A 14,118-nucleotide genomic window follows, 5' to 3' on the forward strand; every position below is an offset into this window, starting at 1 on the left:
CTGCCATGTAGAATAGGTTGTGGGAAAGTATGCATTATAGACAGGGAAATCAGTAAGGAAGCTAGCATAGCAAGCTGGTGGTTTGGATTTGGAAGGTAGTAGTGGAAATGGAAAGTAGACCAATGAAGCATGTTTTTCAATTGGAGTTACAGCATTAAGTAAGGTATGGGTATAGGAAAGGGGAGGAAAGAAGTATCAAGGATGAAGTCTAGGTAGATGTTGGTGCCATAATGTAACGTCGAAAATATCAGGAGGAACAGTTTTGAGTGGTTTGGAAGGATGGACTACTAACTCTTTCCCCTCCTGCTGCGTCTCTAGTATTTCACTGCTCATTCTCCAATTGTGCCTCACAAAAGTCCAACAAATTATTTGGTAGTGGGACACCTGGGTGACTCAGTGGTTGAGCATATGCCTTTGGCTCAGGTCGTGATCCTGGGGTCCTGGGATTGAGTCTAGCATCAGGCTCCCCACCGGAAGCCTGCTTCTCTGTTTGTCTCTGCCTCTCCCTCTTTTTTTCTCTCATGAATAGATGAATAAAATCTTTAAAAAACAAAATTATTTGATAGAAACTCTTTTTTGGGCTAGTGTGAGGGCATGGAGAATGAGAAAGGAAGTGACAGTCGTATCTTTTTATTTAACCCATGCATGTAGGATTAAAAACATAATTGATCTATACAAGGAATGAGTTCTTAAGGACCCTGCGTATGTCCAAAATGATAATTTATATCATCTTGGATTGTATATCTAAAGCCATGAATAAAGGAAAAGACACAGTTGGTACATAGAGTATAAAACACAAGGATCTCGGGCAGCCCGGGTGGCTCAGTGGTTTATTTAGCACTGCCTTCAGCCTAGGGCCTGATCCTGGAGATCCAGGATGGAGTCTCATGTCAGGCTCCCTGCATGGAGCCTCCTTCTCCCTCTGTCTGTGTCTCTGTCTCTCTCTCTCTGTGTCTCTCATGAATAAATAAATAAAATCTTTTTTAAAAAAACAAAAACCACAAGGATCTCTGGTAGAAAGGATAACAACAAAGATCAAACATAATTTTTATAAGAAGGAAATCATTCTTATTCAGTTTCTTGCTAAATAATCACTTCTATCACCTCTTAAAATTAGTTCTTATCCTTTCAGTAGAAACATAATAAGGTATAGTTCAAGCTTAAAATGATTCTACTTCCCTCGGGACAACAGAAGCCCTTGGAAGTCTACAGAGGTTGATCTTCATACAAGTCAACATCCTGTCTGAGTTCAGAATCACACTCTATTGGCTATGCAGGACTGGCCCAAAGGAATGCACCCAAACCCCATGGAGCCAATCAAATTCCTGGGGAACCTAGAATTTAGAATTGGTGTGCAGAGATGATAAAATAAGTTAATGTAAATGAAAAAACTAAAACACAACTGTAACATGTAGGCTTAGGAACTACAGTGCAAGAAGAGTAGGGCTTTTTCCATATAGACTAGAGAAGCAGAAAAGGTAGATATGCAGAAAAAAAAGAGAATGGAACAGATACTAAGAGAGAAGTAGAGATAAAAAGTTTAAAAAGCAAAGATAAAGAAAGTCTTAACACCTTTCCAATTCCTGGCTTCATTCCCTTTCTGAGTCTTTGAGTTGCCTGAGATACCCCGGTATCTTTGTAAGAACACTTTCCATTTTTGCTCAGACTAACTGAAGATGGTTTCTATTACTTAAAAGCTAAGATTCTTGATTCAAACACATTTCGATTAAACACATTAAAACATATCTTGGGCAGCCCCGGTGGCGAAGCGGTTTAGCGCCGCCTGCAGCCCAGGGTGTGATCCTGGGGACCGGGGATCAAGTCCCACATCAGGCTCCTTGCATGGAGCCTGCTTCTCCCTGTCTCAGCCTCTCTCTTTCTCTGTGTGTCTCTCATGAATAAATAAATAAAATCTTTAAAAAAACATATCTTGATTAAAATACATTTCTCCTATACCAGATTATAAATTAAGTATAGTACAAATTAATTTGATTGGTTAACTGATTAATTTGGGAATACGATTTGCATTATATAAACCATTATTGGTTTCTATAAGGGGAAAAACTCTTGCATTGACAAGAATGTAACCAGTATATGTTAAGGCAGGAGGTAGCATGGTATTTGAGGAAAGGGAAAAATCTAGGGAATCGAGAATCCTTTGATAGTATCTTCCGGCTCCTCAGGCTTCCTGAGCCATGGCCTTTGCTTGTCCTCTTCACTGCCCTGCTAGCATTCAGCTAGAAAATCTGCTGTTGAGGAAATCATAGTCTGGTCTTTCTAATTTGGTTAGAGCCCCGTGGCTTTCCTGGCTGACTCAAGCTAACCCCAGCTCTCATTAGGCTCACTAAGACTATGCTGGGACTTTCATCAATGTCTCCTGAGTCCTAACTAAGTCAAACAGAAACTGAGGGAAGCTCAGCAAAGCTGAAACTCAAAGTCTGTCCCATAGCATATTGCCCCATCAATTTCCTCTGATGTATCTGGATGCCTGTCCTGGAAGGCAAGTAGTCCAGTCAGTAGTGGGATGGGCAGTGAGGTGTGGGTTGCCCAGAAACCCACATGGAAAACCAGGTGAGATCCTTACTTATCTAACACAGAGAATATACACCTGTGATTGCTTTTGCTGTTCTCCATCTTACAATTTCTTATGGCTACATCTGACATGAGCTATGACTAGGTCTTTAATCTTTCAGAGTCCTTCAGCCAAACCTAACTATCCTAAGTGGAAGGAGTAGTAGCATCTAAATGGGTAATGCTTGGACTCTGGCATCAGCCTTCCAGATTTTGAATTCCGGTCACTCCCTTCTTGGATCTATAGCCTTAGGTAGGTTTCTGTAAAATGTCTGTGTGTCAGTTTTTCCACGTGTTAAAATACAGGTTGCTAATAGTATCCTCCTCAGAGAGTTATAATTAAAGAGCTCCACAACAGTGATTGATACATATTAAGTGCTCAATAAATGTAAGTTATTTTTGTTGTGTCATTACCTTAGTCCTCCGGCCTCATAATTTAAATGAAACTGCTTTAATTTCCTTTAACAATATAAAATCAGATATCATACTGATAATTGTTTCAGGGAAAAATCTTCCTACCAGATTGTTATCATTGTTATATTCTGCTTTCCATTAAAGTTTAACAACATGGTAACAAAAGCCTTAATGATAGTAGCACTTAACATTTATTGACCATTTACTATGCATATGGTTCTAAGCTAAACATTTCATATCCATTAGTTTTTTTTAAGATTTTATTTATTTATAAATAAATATTGAATAAATATTTGAATAAATAAATATAAATAAATATTGAATATTCTCATGAATATAAATATTCATGAGAATACACAGAGAGGAGGGAGAGAGAGGCAGAGACACAGGCAGAGGGAGAAGCAGGCTCCATGCAGGGAGCCGAAGGTGGGACTTGATCCCGGGTCTCCAGGATCAGGCCCTGGGCTGAAGGTGGCGCTAAACCGCTGAGCCACCCAGGCTGCCCCATGCCCATTAATTTAATTAAATTTCCCAACCACCTTTTCAGGTAGGTACTATTACTATCCCCATAGTAGGTTTCTGCTAAGATTTAGGCTATAAAGAAAACAAATTTAAAACTTGTTAGCTTGTTCTTAATTACGTAAAAGGTTTGTTTTCTTTTTTCTTTTTAATTTGGCAAAGTAGTGGGTTCTTATCTTCTGTTGGAATTTTCTTGTTTGATACATTAGATTTTTTTTATTTTTTAGATATATTTTATTTATTTATTTATTTATTTATTTATTTATTTATTATTATTATTTTTTTATGATAGTCACACAGAGAGAGAGAGGCAGAGACATGGGCAGAGGGAGAAGCAGGGCTCCATGCACCAGGAGCCCGACGTGGGATTCGATCCCGGGTCTCCAGGATCACGCCCTGGGCCGAAGGCAGGCGCTAAACCACTGCGCCACCCAGGAATCCCTATTAGATTTTTTTTTTTTTAAGAGCTATAAACAGACCTAAGTAAATAAATAATAGCTGTTTCAAATGAGGTTTAATTTATGTATATGCTGAAACATTATTAGGAATTTCTAATGATTTTTCAAAGACAAGTTGGATCTTACAATTCAAGCTTTCAAAAACAACTCGATTTTTTTTTTTTAAGGTTTTATTTATTTATTCATGAGAGACACAGAGAGGGAGAAGCAGGCTCCCTGCAGGGAGCCCAATGCAGGACTCATCCAAGATCCCGGGATCACACCCCAAGGGGAAAGCAGACGCTCAATCGCTGAGCCACCCAGGCGTCCCAACAACTTAATTTTAAACAGAATACTTAACCTGTTCAAGAAGGTTTGTAAAGGAACTCAAGAAACATGAACTTTTATTTTTTTCTCTATAACTTTTTGACATTTATCTACACATTATATGGTATACAATTTTACCAATGAAAATACTAATAATTATTTCATATAAAATACTCTTTGTACTTTCACAATTACCTGTTAAGAAGACTCTCTACTTCTTGAACTTCTGCTATGGGCTCTTCATTATCAGAAAGGAGACGAGCTTGAAATTTTCTGTCTTGGAAATCATACAGCATCACAATAATAAGACTGCTCAAGTGATCTGGCTACCAAGGGGAAACACACATAAAGAAAAGTATACAAACAATATTTAATAGAAATATTTTTCATTCCACTATTTTTTCATAGTCTGGTTGTATTGAGAGACAGAGAAGGACTTCCAAATAGAAAAAAAAAAAATCCATTAAAAAAATAAACCTTTTCAAAGAGACAATTTTTGCTATGTCATCACAATGAAAGTACTAGGATTAGAACTGGAAGTAGGAAAGAGTTCAGGATGTGTTTTGAAGAGGCCTCAGCATCAAGTAAACTAGTTTTTATTTTAATCTAAAGGCTTGTTAGTGCTTTCTAAATAACAATCATGAGACAGCTAATGATGTAAAAGTTGTCTACTTACTATTGTGGTACTTGGGAAGATATAGCTATCTATTAATATTGTTTCCAAAATATCTTGAACTGCAAGACAAGGAAAAAAATCTGTTACTGAAAATACCAAAAATGAAAAAGAAAACTTTGGAATCAAAATATACTTTAGACAACACCACCAATTGTTTTTACTTTCATATCTAAAATATATTTCAATTCTTGACAAAGACTCACATGATGAATACCTGTCATCTTTTTGAATCCGGAACCCTTGGGATCTAGGTACCACACAAAATCCTAGTCAAAGGAGCATTTTTGGAATAGTTAAAGCAGTAAAAAAGAATTCCAACCTTTAGTTAATATCCTTTATAAAACATTAAAGAGGATCTAATTTAAATGTCATCATTTTTATATTGCTGGATTGATTTGGTAATATTTTATTTAGTTTTGTTCCATGTTATGCTCAAGAGATATTGGTCTATCATTTTCTTTTCTCATAATATCCTTATCAATGTTGGTATCAGGGTTATACTGGCCTTGTAAAGTAAGAGGGAAGTGTTGCCTCTTCCTACATTCTTTCAAAGAGTTTGTCATAGGTCAGTATTATTTCTTACTGAAATATCTGGTAGGACTCACTGGTGAAGACATTGATGCCATTTAATCTAAGACCCAAATGAGGGATCCCTGGGTGGCGCAGCGGTTTGGCGCCTGCCTTTGGCCCAGGGCACGATCCTGGAGACCCGGGATCGAATCCCACGTCGGGCTCCCGGTGCATGGAGCCTGCTTCTCCCTCTGCCTGTGTTTCTGCCTCTCTCTCTCTCTCTCTGTGACTATCATAAATAAATAAAAATTAAAAAAAAAAAAACTTTCCTTAAAAAAAAAAAAAAATAAGACCCAAATGACAAGGAGTTAGCCATGGAAAGATCTGGGAGGAGAGAGCATTCTAGGCAGAGATAATTGCAAAGGTACAAGGTGGAAACAAGCGGACATGTTGAAAAAGCTCCATGGGGTAAATGAATGTTCCTTTTGTTACATCATGTGACAAATGCTTTATATGCACGGTACACATTGAATTTCAGTTTTTTATTTGGGAGATGGGAAAACTAAAAAGAAGTTTTAGACTAATAGAGCACAGACTCTAACTTTCATAGGAAATCCTTTGGAAATCATTATCCATATTTGAGCCACCAATTACGGTTGTATTATACAAGGCAACATTTCACTTATAGGGAAAATAAGGTTTAGTTTTACACCTAAGTACATGAAAACCAATTCCTATCTACTTAATAGGTTTTCAGCATGGGTCCCATTTCATCACAGAAAATCGAGTCCTCATAACAATGAAGGAGTTCTAAGGAAGCAGACCTGCACAGGTCACAGAATTTTCAGCAACGGAAGTGTTTCACTCCTTCTTAGGATACAGTGAAACACTCCTATTTCCTAAGAAGGAGTGAAACACTCCTATTTCCTAAGAAACAGAAGAGGCAGAATGAAATAATGATGATTTTGCCAACATTGCATTTTTCCTTTTAGGGCTCTTGTCAAAACTGGTAACATTGTTGGGCTGCCTTTGATGCTGTGCAAAATGCATCATCTTTGTGTATCTACAATTTACATAACAATCTCACGTAGTAATGCCAACATTAATAGTACCTGTATACTTTAGATGGTGCTTCCTACGTGCTATACCTTGTTCTAAGCGCTTTTCATATGTTCACTGAACTCTCATAACAACCCTATGAATTAGGTATCTATCATCATTATCTCTATTTTATTGATTAGGAGATGAGGAAAAGAGTATGGTTAAGTACTATGTTCGTAATCACACACCAAATGGCAAATCAGGGTTTCAGACCCAGACAGTCTGGCACCAAAGTGTCTGCTCTTTACCACAACATTATGCGGCCTTTCTTCATCTTCCTCTTCTAACAAACCAGAGTGGCTAAATAAAACACATTGCCAGTGACTAATTTGAGTTATCAGGATTTACTTGATGATTGCAGCAAACCTTGCATATCCTACCGGTATGGCCCAATAACTTGCATTATTCCCTGTTCCCAACTAATTAAAAGCCTGTTCTCTTTAATGTGTTGAAAAGAACTCTTCATCCCCATTCTTCAGGTTTTCAACATGGAGGGGTCTTCCCCAGAGAAACACCCTTTGCCAGTGTGTCTGTGGAGGTGCAGTAGAGAGATCTACACTTCTTCACAGGTTAGATGAGAAAGTATTTGGTAGATAGTATTTGCAAACCTCTGGACTAGAGATCTAAAGCCATGTCCCCGAACACCTTTTCTTTTCTCTCTCTCAGTTGGTTCCAAAATCAAATGTGAAGGCAGAGCACTATTTATTGGAACCCTAAGATTCACATAGCCCATCTTGTCATCCCTCCGGCTCTGGAAGAAAGATGGAAGATGTCCCTTCTTTTGATTCTCCTCTATGTTCTCCCTCTTTTATTGTTATTATGTTCTCATGGAGTTTCCTTCATGTGAGGGATCTCTAGAATCTTCACTTCAAGAATGTCAAGGGCATCGTATAATTATATATAATACCGTTGGCTCAGTTTGTGTGGGTGTGGAAGGAGAGAAACAATAAAACTATTTAAGGCTTTTTTGGCAAAACTAGAAAGAATAGCCACTAACATTCTGAAAGAATATTTGAGAAACATAACTACTACTAGGGGAAGGAAGCTGGCATCACCAAATACAAAAATCATTATATAATTAAAACAACACACCATGGAACCCTAAAAACTAGGATTAGGGATGGGGTTGCTATTCACTTTCCAACCAGATGAAACATCTCCTCTTTTTAACCTTCTTTCTGCTAGTTCCTTAGGTACATCATTTAATCTCTTCTTGAGCTTCTCTCAATTTTTTCATCTGCAAACTCAGAATCTTACATCTCAAAGGACTGGTATATCAAATGACAAAGTGTTCTTTTAATTACAAAGAGCTATGTAAATATAAGGTATTATTATTGTCATTCAAGAAAATTGCTTTAACCTCTTCCATGAAACCAAAGCTTAAAGGGTTATTGATCTAGATCATTTTTCTAATGAATACAATCAAGAATTAACTCAGCAGGCGGGGCACCTGGGTGGCTCAGTCCACTAAGCCTTCCACTCTTGATTTCGCCTCTGATCCTCATCTCAGGTTCTTGGGATCAAGCCTTAGCCCTGCATCAGGCTCCATGCTCATTGGGGAGTCTGCTTCTCTCCCTCTGTCCCTCTCCCAATTTGGACACGTATGTGGGCACACAAGCTCTCTCTCTGTCTCTCTCTCTCAAATAAATACATAAATATCTTTTAAAAATTATTATTATTATTATTTATTTACTCATGAGAGACACAGAGAGAAAGAGAGACACAGGCAGAGGGAGAAGCAGGCTCCTTAGGAGCCCGATGCAAGGCTTGATCCCAGGGAGCCCGATGCAAGGCTTGATCCCAGGTCTCCAGGATCACGCCCTGGACTAAAGGCAGCACTAAATCACTGAGCAACCCGGGCTGCCCTCTTTAAAAAAAAAAAAATTAACTCAGCAGGCCTGAGTGGCCAAACCTTGAACATTCCAAGGAAAGATACGGCCCTCCAAGCTCCTGGGAAATAACCTCTATAAGCCTTTGAAATATCTTCCCTGATGAAAGCGTCCTTGTGTACACGGGCATTGGGCAAAACAGCATCAGTGTGGCCTCTGGAAGAGCTAGAGATTGAGTAAGGTCAGCCACAAGAGCACTCCTTATCTACATGACTGATCCCAATAAACATTGTGGACAGCAAGGCTTGAATGAACTTCCCTATACTTCAATACTACCTTCTACATACTGCAATACTTCATTCGCATTGTCGTACATTGTTGCTAAGAGAATTAAGCATTGTCCGTGGACTCCATTGGAAAAGAACAATAAGAAACTTATATCAGGTCTCCTCTAGTATGTTTATATACATACATATATATAAATTTATATATTTATAAATATAAAAAGGTTATGTACTTTTTTCTAGTGTTGATTTTAAATAACCTCCACTGTAATACACTATACCCATAAGTATAATAGCTTTGCTAAGTTCTGTGAGTCCTTCCAGTGAATCATTGACCCTGAGGGTGTTCCTGGGCACCCCATCTAAAATTACTAATTCCCAAAGCCATAGCCAAAATATACATTAAGCATTTACTAGGTTTTTCAGACAGAGTTAGAATATTCTGAAATGAGCAGATTAATGCCACAGACAGTTCCTGGAACTGAAAGTTCACCAACTATTATATATACCTAGAAAGGCTGGAGAAAGAATGAAGTCAGGAATAAGATCAATAATTTCAGGGAAATCTTCAAGTGTTCTTTTTTCTTTATGGTTCATCAGTCTATTTCTTTTTTTTTCTTCAAGATTTTATTTATTTATTCATGAAAGACAAAGAGAAAGAGGCAAAGACATAGGCAGAGGGAGAAGCAGGCTCCTCATGGGAAGCCTGATGTGGGACTTGATCCCAGGACCCCGGGACCACGACCTGAGCCCAAGGCAGACGCTCAACTGCTGAGCCATCCAGGAGTCCCCATCAGTTTATTTCTTAAGAAATTGTTTTCCAGATTTTCTTCTTTAATATTTAGAATTCCTTGAAACATCCAGAGATTCTTTGAAAAAACAAATTAGCTGCTAGTACTCTACTTCTTTGACAAAAGTAAAACTTAAAAGGAATAGGCTACTCTTCATTACCTTCTTTAACAGAAAATTGACTTTGGGGCTATTTAGAAAAGCAGGAGTAGTGGTTGTCTTCATCTTAAAAAAAACAGACTGATGGGCAGCCCGGTTGGCTCAGCGGTTTGGCGCCGCCTTCAGCTCAGGGCCTGATCCTGGAGACCTGGGATCCAGTCCCACATCGGGCTCCCTGCATGGAGCCTGCTTCTCCCTCTGCCTGTGTCTCTGCCTCTCTGTCTCTCTTTGTGTCTCTCATGAATAAATAAGTAAAATCTTTAAAAAAAAAAAAAAAAAGACTGAGCCCTTTACACCTTTAAAAGGTTAATCAGATAAATACACATTCTGCTTTGAAAGAGCTTATACACAAAGGACATCAACAAAAGAGCAAACAATAAAACTGAAAAACTTACAATACAACCAAAGGAATATACTTAACATTTATATAATTAAAGGAACTTCCTCTGTCATTTTTTCCTTCTCCTTGTACTTCCACAGGAAAAGGTAATATGATCTAAATCATCTATTCACAAATTCACCAATAAAAGGGACCATTACCCAAGCTCTCTTTAGTTTGTACATTAACCTTTTCAGCTTTATTGCTCTTATAAAACCATAGAGAAAAAAAATCCTGAATTTTCTTTTCTGAACTGTGATTCCCTGAACCTATACTGTACAAGCCAAATGTGAGTTTATAAAAATATCATGTGAAAGTATTGGTAGAACACTGATAATACACAAGATAAAAGTGAAATGCACAGAGCATCCCATATTTTAAAGAAAAATATCAGGCTCTTAATTATCTTGGAAACCTAATGCATTTAGAAATTCTGTTTTCATTTTATTTGAACATTCAGAAATTATTCAGATAATAATTTAAGCAAGATAGTTTCCTTATAAGAAGAAAATAATATTTGTACCAAGTAAACAACCAAAGACATTTTATTTTAGTATTTGCCCTTATATCAGAATTAGAATTTTAAAAATGAACATTTCAAGCAAAAGCAGGTTTATAAAGGCCTATGACAGTACTTTATCTGACTGGGATTTTCTGGGTCATTAAAAAATATCAAATAATCACAAGGCCCTTCATAAAAAGAAATAAAGACTGAGAAAGATAATCTAGTACATATATCACTATAGCATAACCATCTAGTTAATGCATTAAATTTATATAGAATAATTTCAAGTTTTTAATATTGACTTTTAAAGGTAGGATTCAATATTCCATTAGGAAAACAAATGGTCTATAATAGAATTTTGGCATTAACATTAAATACCAGCTAATTAACACAGATGCCCAGTCTGCCTTTCACTGTTGCAAAGAGAAAAAGATGTAAAAATGTTCTTTTGACTCATGATTTAAAAGCACACCTTGGTCTTGAAAACTACATTTTTTAAAGCAAATGGAAGGAACGGATGAAACAATCTAAAGATTACACTGGAAAAGAAAAAATGGTAAAATGGTTAAGACATTAAAAAAAAAAAAAACAAGCAAGAGAAAAAGAAATAAAAACTAAAGAGAAATTGCTTCTTAACATCAAATTTTCTTCCTTGTTGATAAACTCCTGGCCCTAGAGTTGAGCTGTATCATGTCTGGAGACTACCAAAAATATATATTCACGTCTCAGTAATTAATGGGACATTTAGTTCAACTGAACAATTGTTAACTGCTTATGTGCAATGATGAAGGCCCAATACGTACTAATACCAAGGAAATACATGAAAATTAGTGTTGCCCTTTCAAGCTGTCTCTTTAGCAAGGCACAGGCTCATTTCAGCCATGCTACTAATACTCCAAATATTTCCGGAACTTCTTTTTTGGAACTATATTCAGTCAGTTTACAAATCAATGTAAACATTAATATAATATAGTACAATATATTATAAATTATAAAGTTTATCACCAGTACAAAAACAAACATCTCCAGGGACACCTGGGTGGTTCCGTGGTTGAGCGGCTGCCTTGGGCTCAGGTCATGACCCTGGGGTCCTGGGATGAGTCCTGCATGGGGCTCCTAGGAGGGAGCCTGCTTCTCCCTCTATATCTCCGCCTATCTCTGTGTCTCTCAAGAATAAATAAAATCTTTAAGAAACGAAACAACACCTCCAGACCCTTTTGACTGTTGCTCTTACCAGCTCCCAAACTTCAGGCTACAGGCTTTGAATGGGATCATCTTAAGAGGGGGGGGGGGGTTGATTTAATATTCATTTTTAGTATGTTGTATATTTTCTTCTTATTCCATCTCTGTTCCTCTCCCCCACCCTCTTACTGGTTTTTACGTTTCTTAAAGTTTATACACTAATATACAAGGTGTAAACACAGAACACAGAAAATGCAAAGAAATAACCCCAGGAGAAGGAATGCGTACTTGGCTACTTCAGTGGATTCCTAATGCTTCCTGTTAATGAAATGGTTTCCTTGTTCCATTTAATGACTGTGCATTACATCTATCTTAGGACGGGCACCGTGCTAGGCCCGAGCAAATCTGCAGTTGGGGGGTGGGGGGGGGGGGCCGGGGACAAAAAACAAAAAACAAAAAAAAAAACACACAGTTGTGGCCCTGAAAGAGCTTATTACTTTCCTGGAACTCTCCGAATTCCTTGACATTTGCAACTGACCAGATATACTTGTGCGTAAAAACAAAACCTGGCGTGCAGGAGGGGGGCTGCACGCCACGGATTCTCTCATCATCTTCCTGTAAGCGCTGATCTTTTTTTTTTTTTTTTAAAGACTTTTATTTATTTATTAGAGAGAGAGAGAGAGAGGCAGAGACCCAGGCAGAGGGAGCAGCAGGCCCCACGCAGGGAGCCCGATGCAGGACCGGATCCCGGTCTCCGGGGTCGCGCCCTGGGCCGAAGGCGGCGCTAAGCCGCGGAGCCTCCCGGGCCGCGGGGCGCGGAGCCTCCGGACTGGCGCTACTCACACTTCAGGGCGCTGAAAGCCAGCTCGTAGGACGCCCGCTGCAAGGATTCGTCCTCCGACTCGGGCAAGGACCGCAGGGGCTCATCCCCGTACTTGATCAAGACGTGCTCTGGGGACTTTTCGAACCGAATACCCTGAAAAATGTTTGCTGCCGTAACGTAGACGGAGTCCGGGAAGCCCGTGCTCTCGGGCGCCCCGGCGGAGCCCGTGTCGCTGCGCGGGGCGCGGGCCGTCAGCGCCGGGTCCTCCGCGCGGGGCTCGCGGGGGCCGCGGGGCTCGGCCGCCCCCGCGCCTGCCGGCGGCGACGCCAGCTCAACTACCAGGTCGATGCTCCCCGGAACCGTCTTCCCTGCGCCTGGAGCATCGCGTCTGTGGAAACAAGCGGTGATCTCGGTAAGTCCCCGCGGAGGCGGGACCCACCTGGCCGCCCGTCTCCGTCGCGGCGCGCAAGGCGGAGGCGGGACAGGGGGCACCTGCGGGCGGACCCAAGCGTCGCGGAGGGGCGGGGGCGCGCAGGCGGCCTGCCCGGGGCCCGTCGGGGGTGGCGCTCCCCCCGCCCGCCGCACGACGGCCCTTACCCCAGGCGGCGGAGGTCTGCCGGGGCTCGGGGGCTCCGGGGCTGCGGTCGGAACGGCGCCCTCGGGGCCGCGCGAAGGCAGTTTGGTTCCGAGGCGGCCTCGCCCGCCGGCCTGGTTTGGGGCCGGGGCGGTGGCGGCCGCCGGCGCTCGCTTCGCTCGGGTTCCCGAAGGCGGGGCGCGCCGTCGGGCCTCTCCGTGTGTCCTGCGCGGCGGCCCCGGGCGGACGCGGCGGCGGAGCGCGGTGGAGCGCGGCGCGGGGGACCGCGGCTCAGGCCGCGCCGAGGGTGGGTCGGCCGGCCGGGGACCCGCGTCTCCATGGCAACCGGACGCCGCTCGAGGGCAGTTCCCGCGGGATTTGGCGGGCGAGCGGCTCCGCCTGGGTGGGAGTTGGGAGACACCTGTTCCCGCCCCCGCTGGGGGCCCGGCCGAGACCCTTTGCGCGCTTGGCCCGCGCGGGCCCGGATCCCCGACTCTCCCAGGAGCTCGGGCTTCCCCTGCTCCCGGACGCGTCCGGGGCGCTCTCCTCGAAAGCAAGAATTGTGTGTCGCTGACGGCACCCGCCTTGGCGCCTGGGGCGCTGCAAACGCTCCAACAGGAAGAGTAGAGAGCTCCCGAAGCAAAAGCCAGACAAACAAAAAAAAGGCGGGGTGGGGGAAAAGACGGACGAGCCTGCTTTATTTCCGTACTTTTTAGGACGACGAATATCATGCACTCTTCCAGGGCGACTTGCGTTAAACGTCTTTGCCAACTGAAGGCCAAGTCCCTCCTTTCCAGGAATTGCCTGCAAAGAAAGACTTGGCTGAACTGGACGGACAGACTATCAGATTAACCTCGCTGCATCCCCCAATGATAGCATGCAAGTGGGAGCAAATACAGACCCCCCAAAAAAAGTGTTTTAATACGGCTTCTTTAATTTTTTTTAATAATAAGTTTATTTTTTATTGGTGTTCAGTTTGCTAACATACAGAATAACACCCAGTGCCCATCCCGTCAAGTGCCCCCCTCAGTGCCCGTCT

The 14,118-nt window shown here is 41.4% G+C and overlaps 1 protein-coding gene across 1 annotated transcript in view; it reads right to left on the reverse strand.

The window, feature by feature from the left end:
- Positions 1 to 13,622, reverse strand: part of NSUN7 (NOP2/Sun RNA methyltransferase family member 7) — a 55,524-nt gene extending 41,902 nt beyond the window's left edge. Inside the window, exons 1-4 of the mRNA XM_041752052.1 lie at positions 13,103 to 13,622; positions 12,526 to 12,893; positions 4,945 to 5,003; positions 4,464 to 4,594 (exon numbers count right to left, since the gene is read on the reverse strand). Coding sequence (XP_041607986.1) covers positions 4,464 to 4,594; positions 4,945 to 5,003; positions 12,526 to 12,893; positions 13,103 to 13,419 — 875 coding nt within the window. The 5' untranslated portion in view covers positions 13,420 to 13,622. The remainder of the gene's footprint in view (positions 1 to 4,463; positions 4,595 to 4,944; positions 5,004 to 12,525; positions 12,894 to 13,102) is intronic.
- Between the last annotated feature and the right edge of the window lie 496 nt (positions 13,623 to 14,118).

Source organism: Vulpes lagopus, chromosome 4, assembly GCF_018345385.1.
Source record: "Vulpes lagopus strain Blue_001 chromosome 4, ASM1834538v1, whole genome shotgun sequence".
NCBI classification, from domain to species: domain Eukaryota; kingdom Metazoa; phylum Chordata; class Mammalia; order Carnivora; family Canidae; genus Vulpes; species Vulpes lagopus.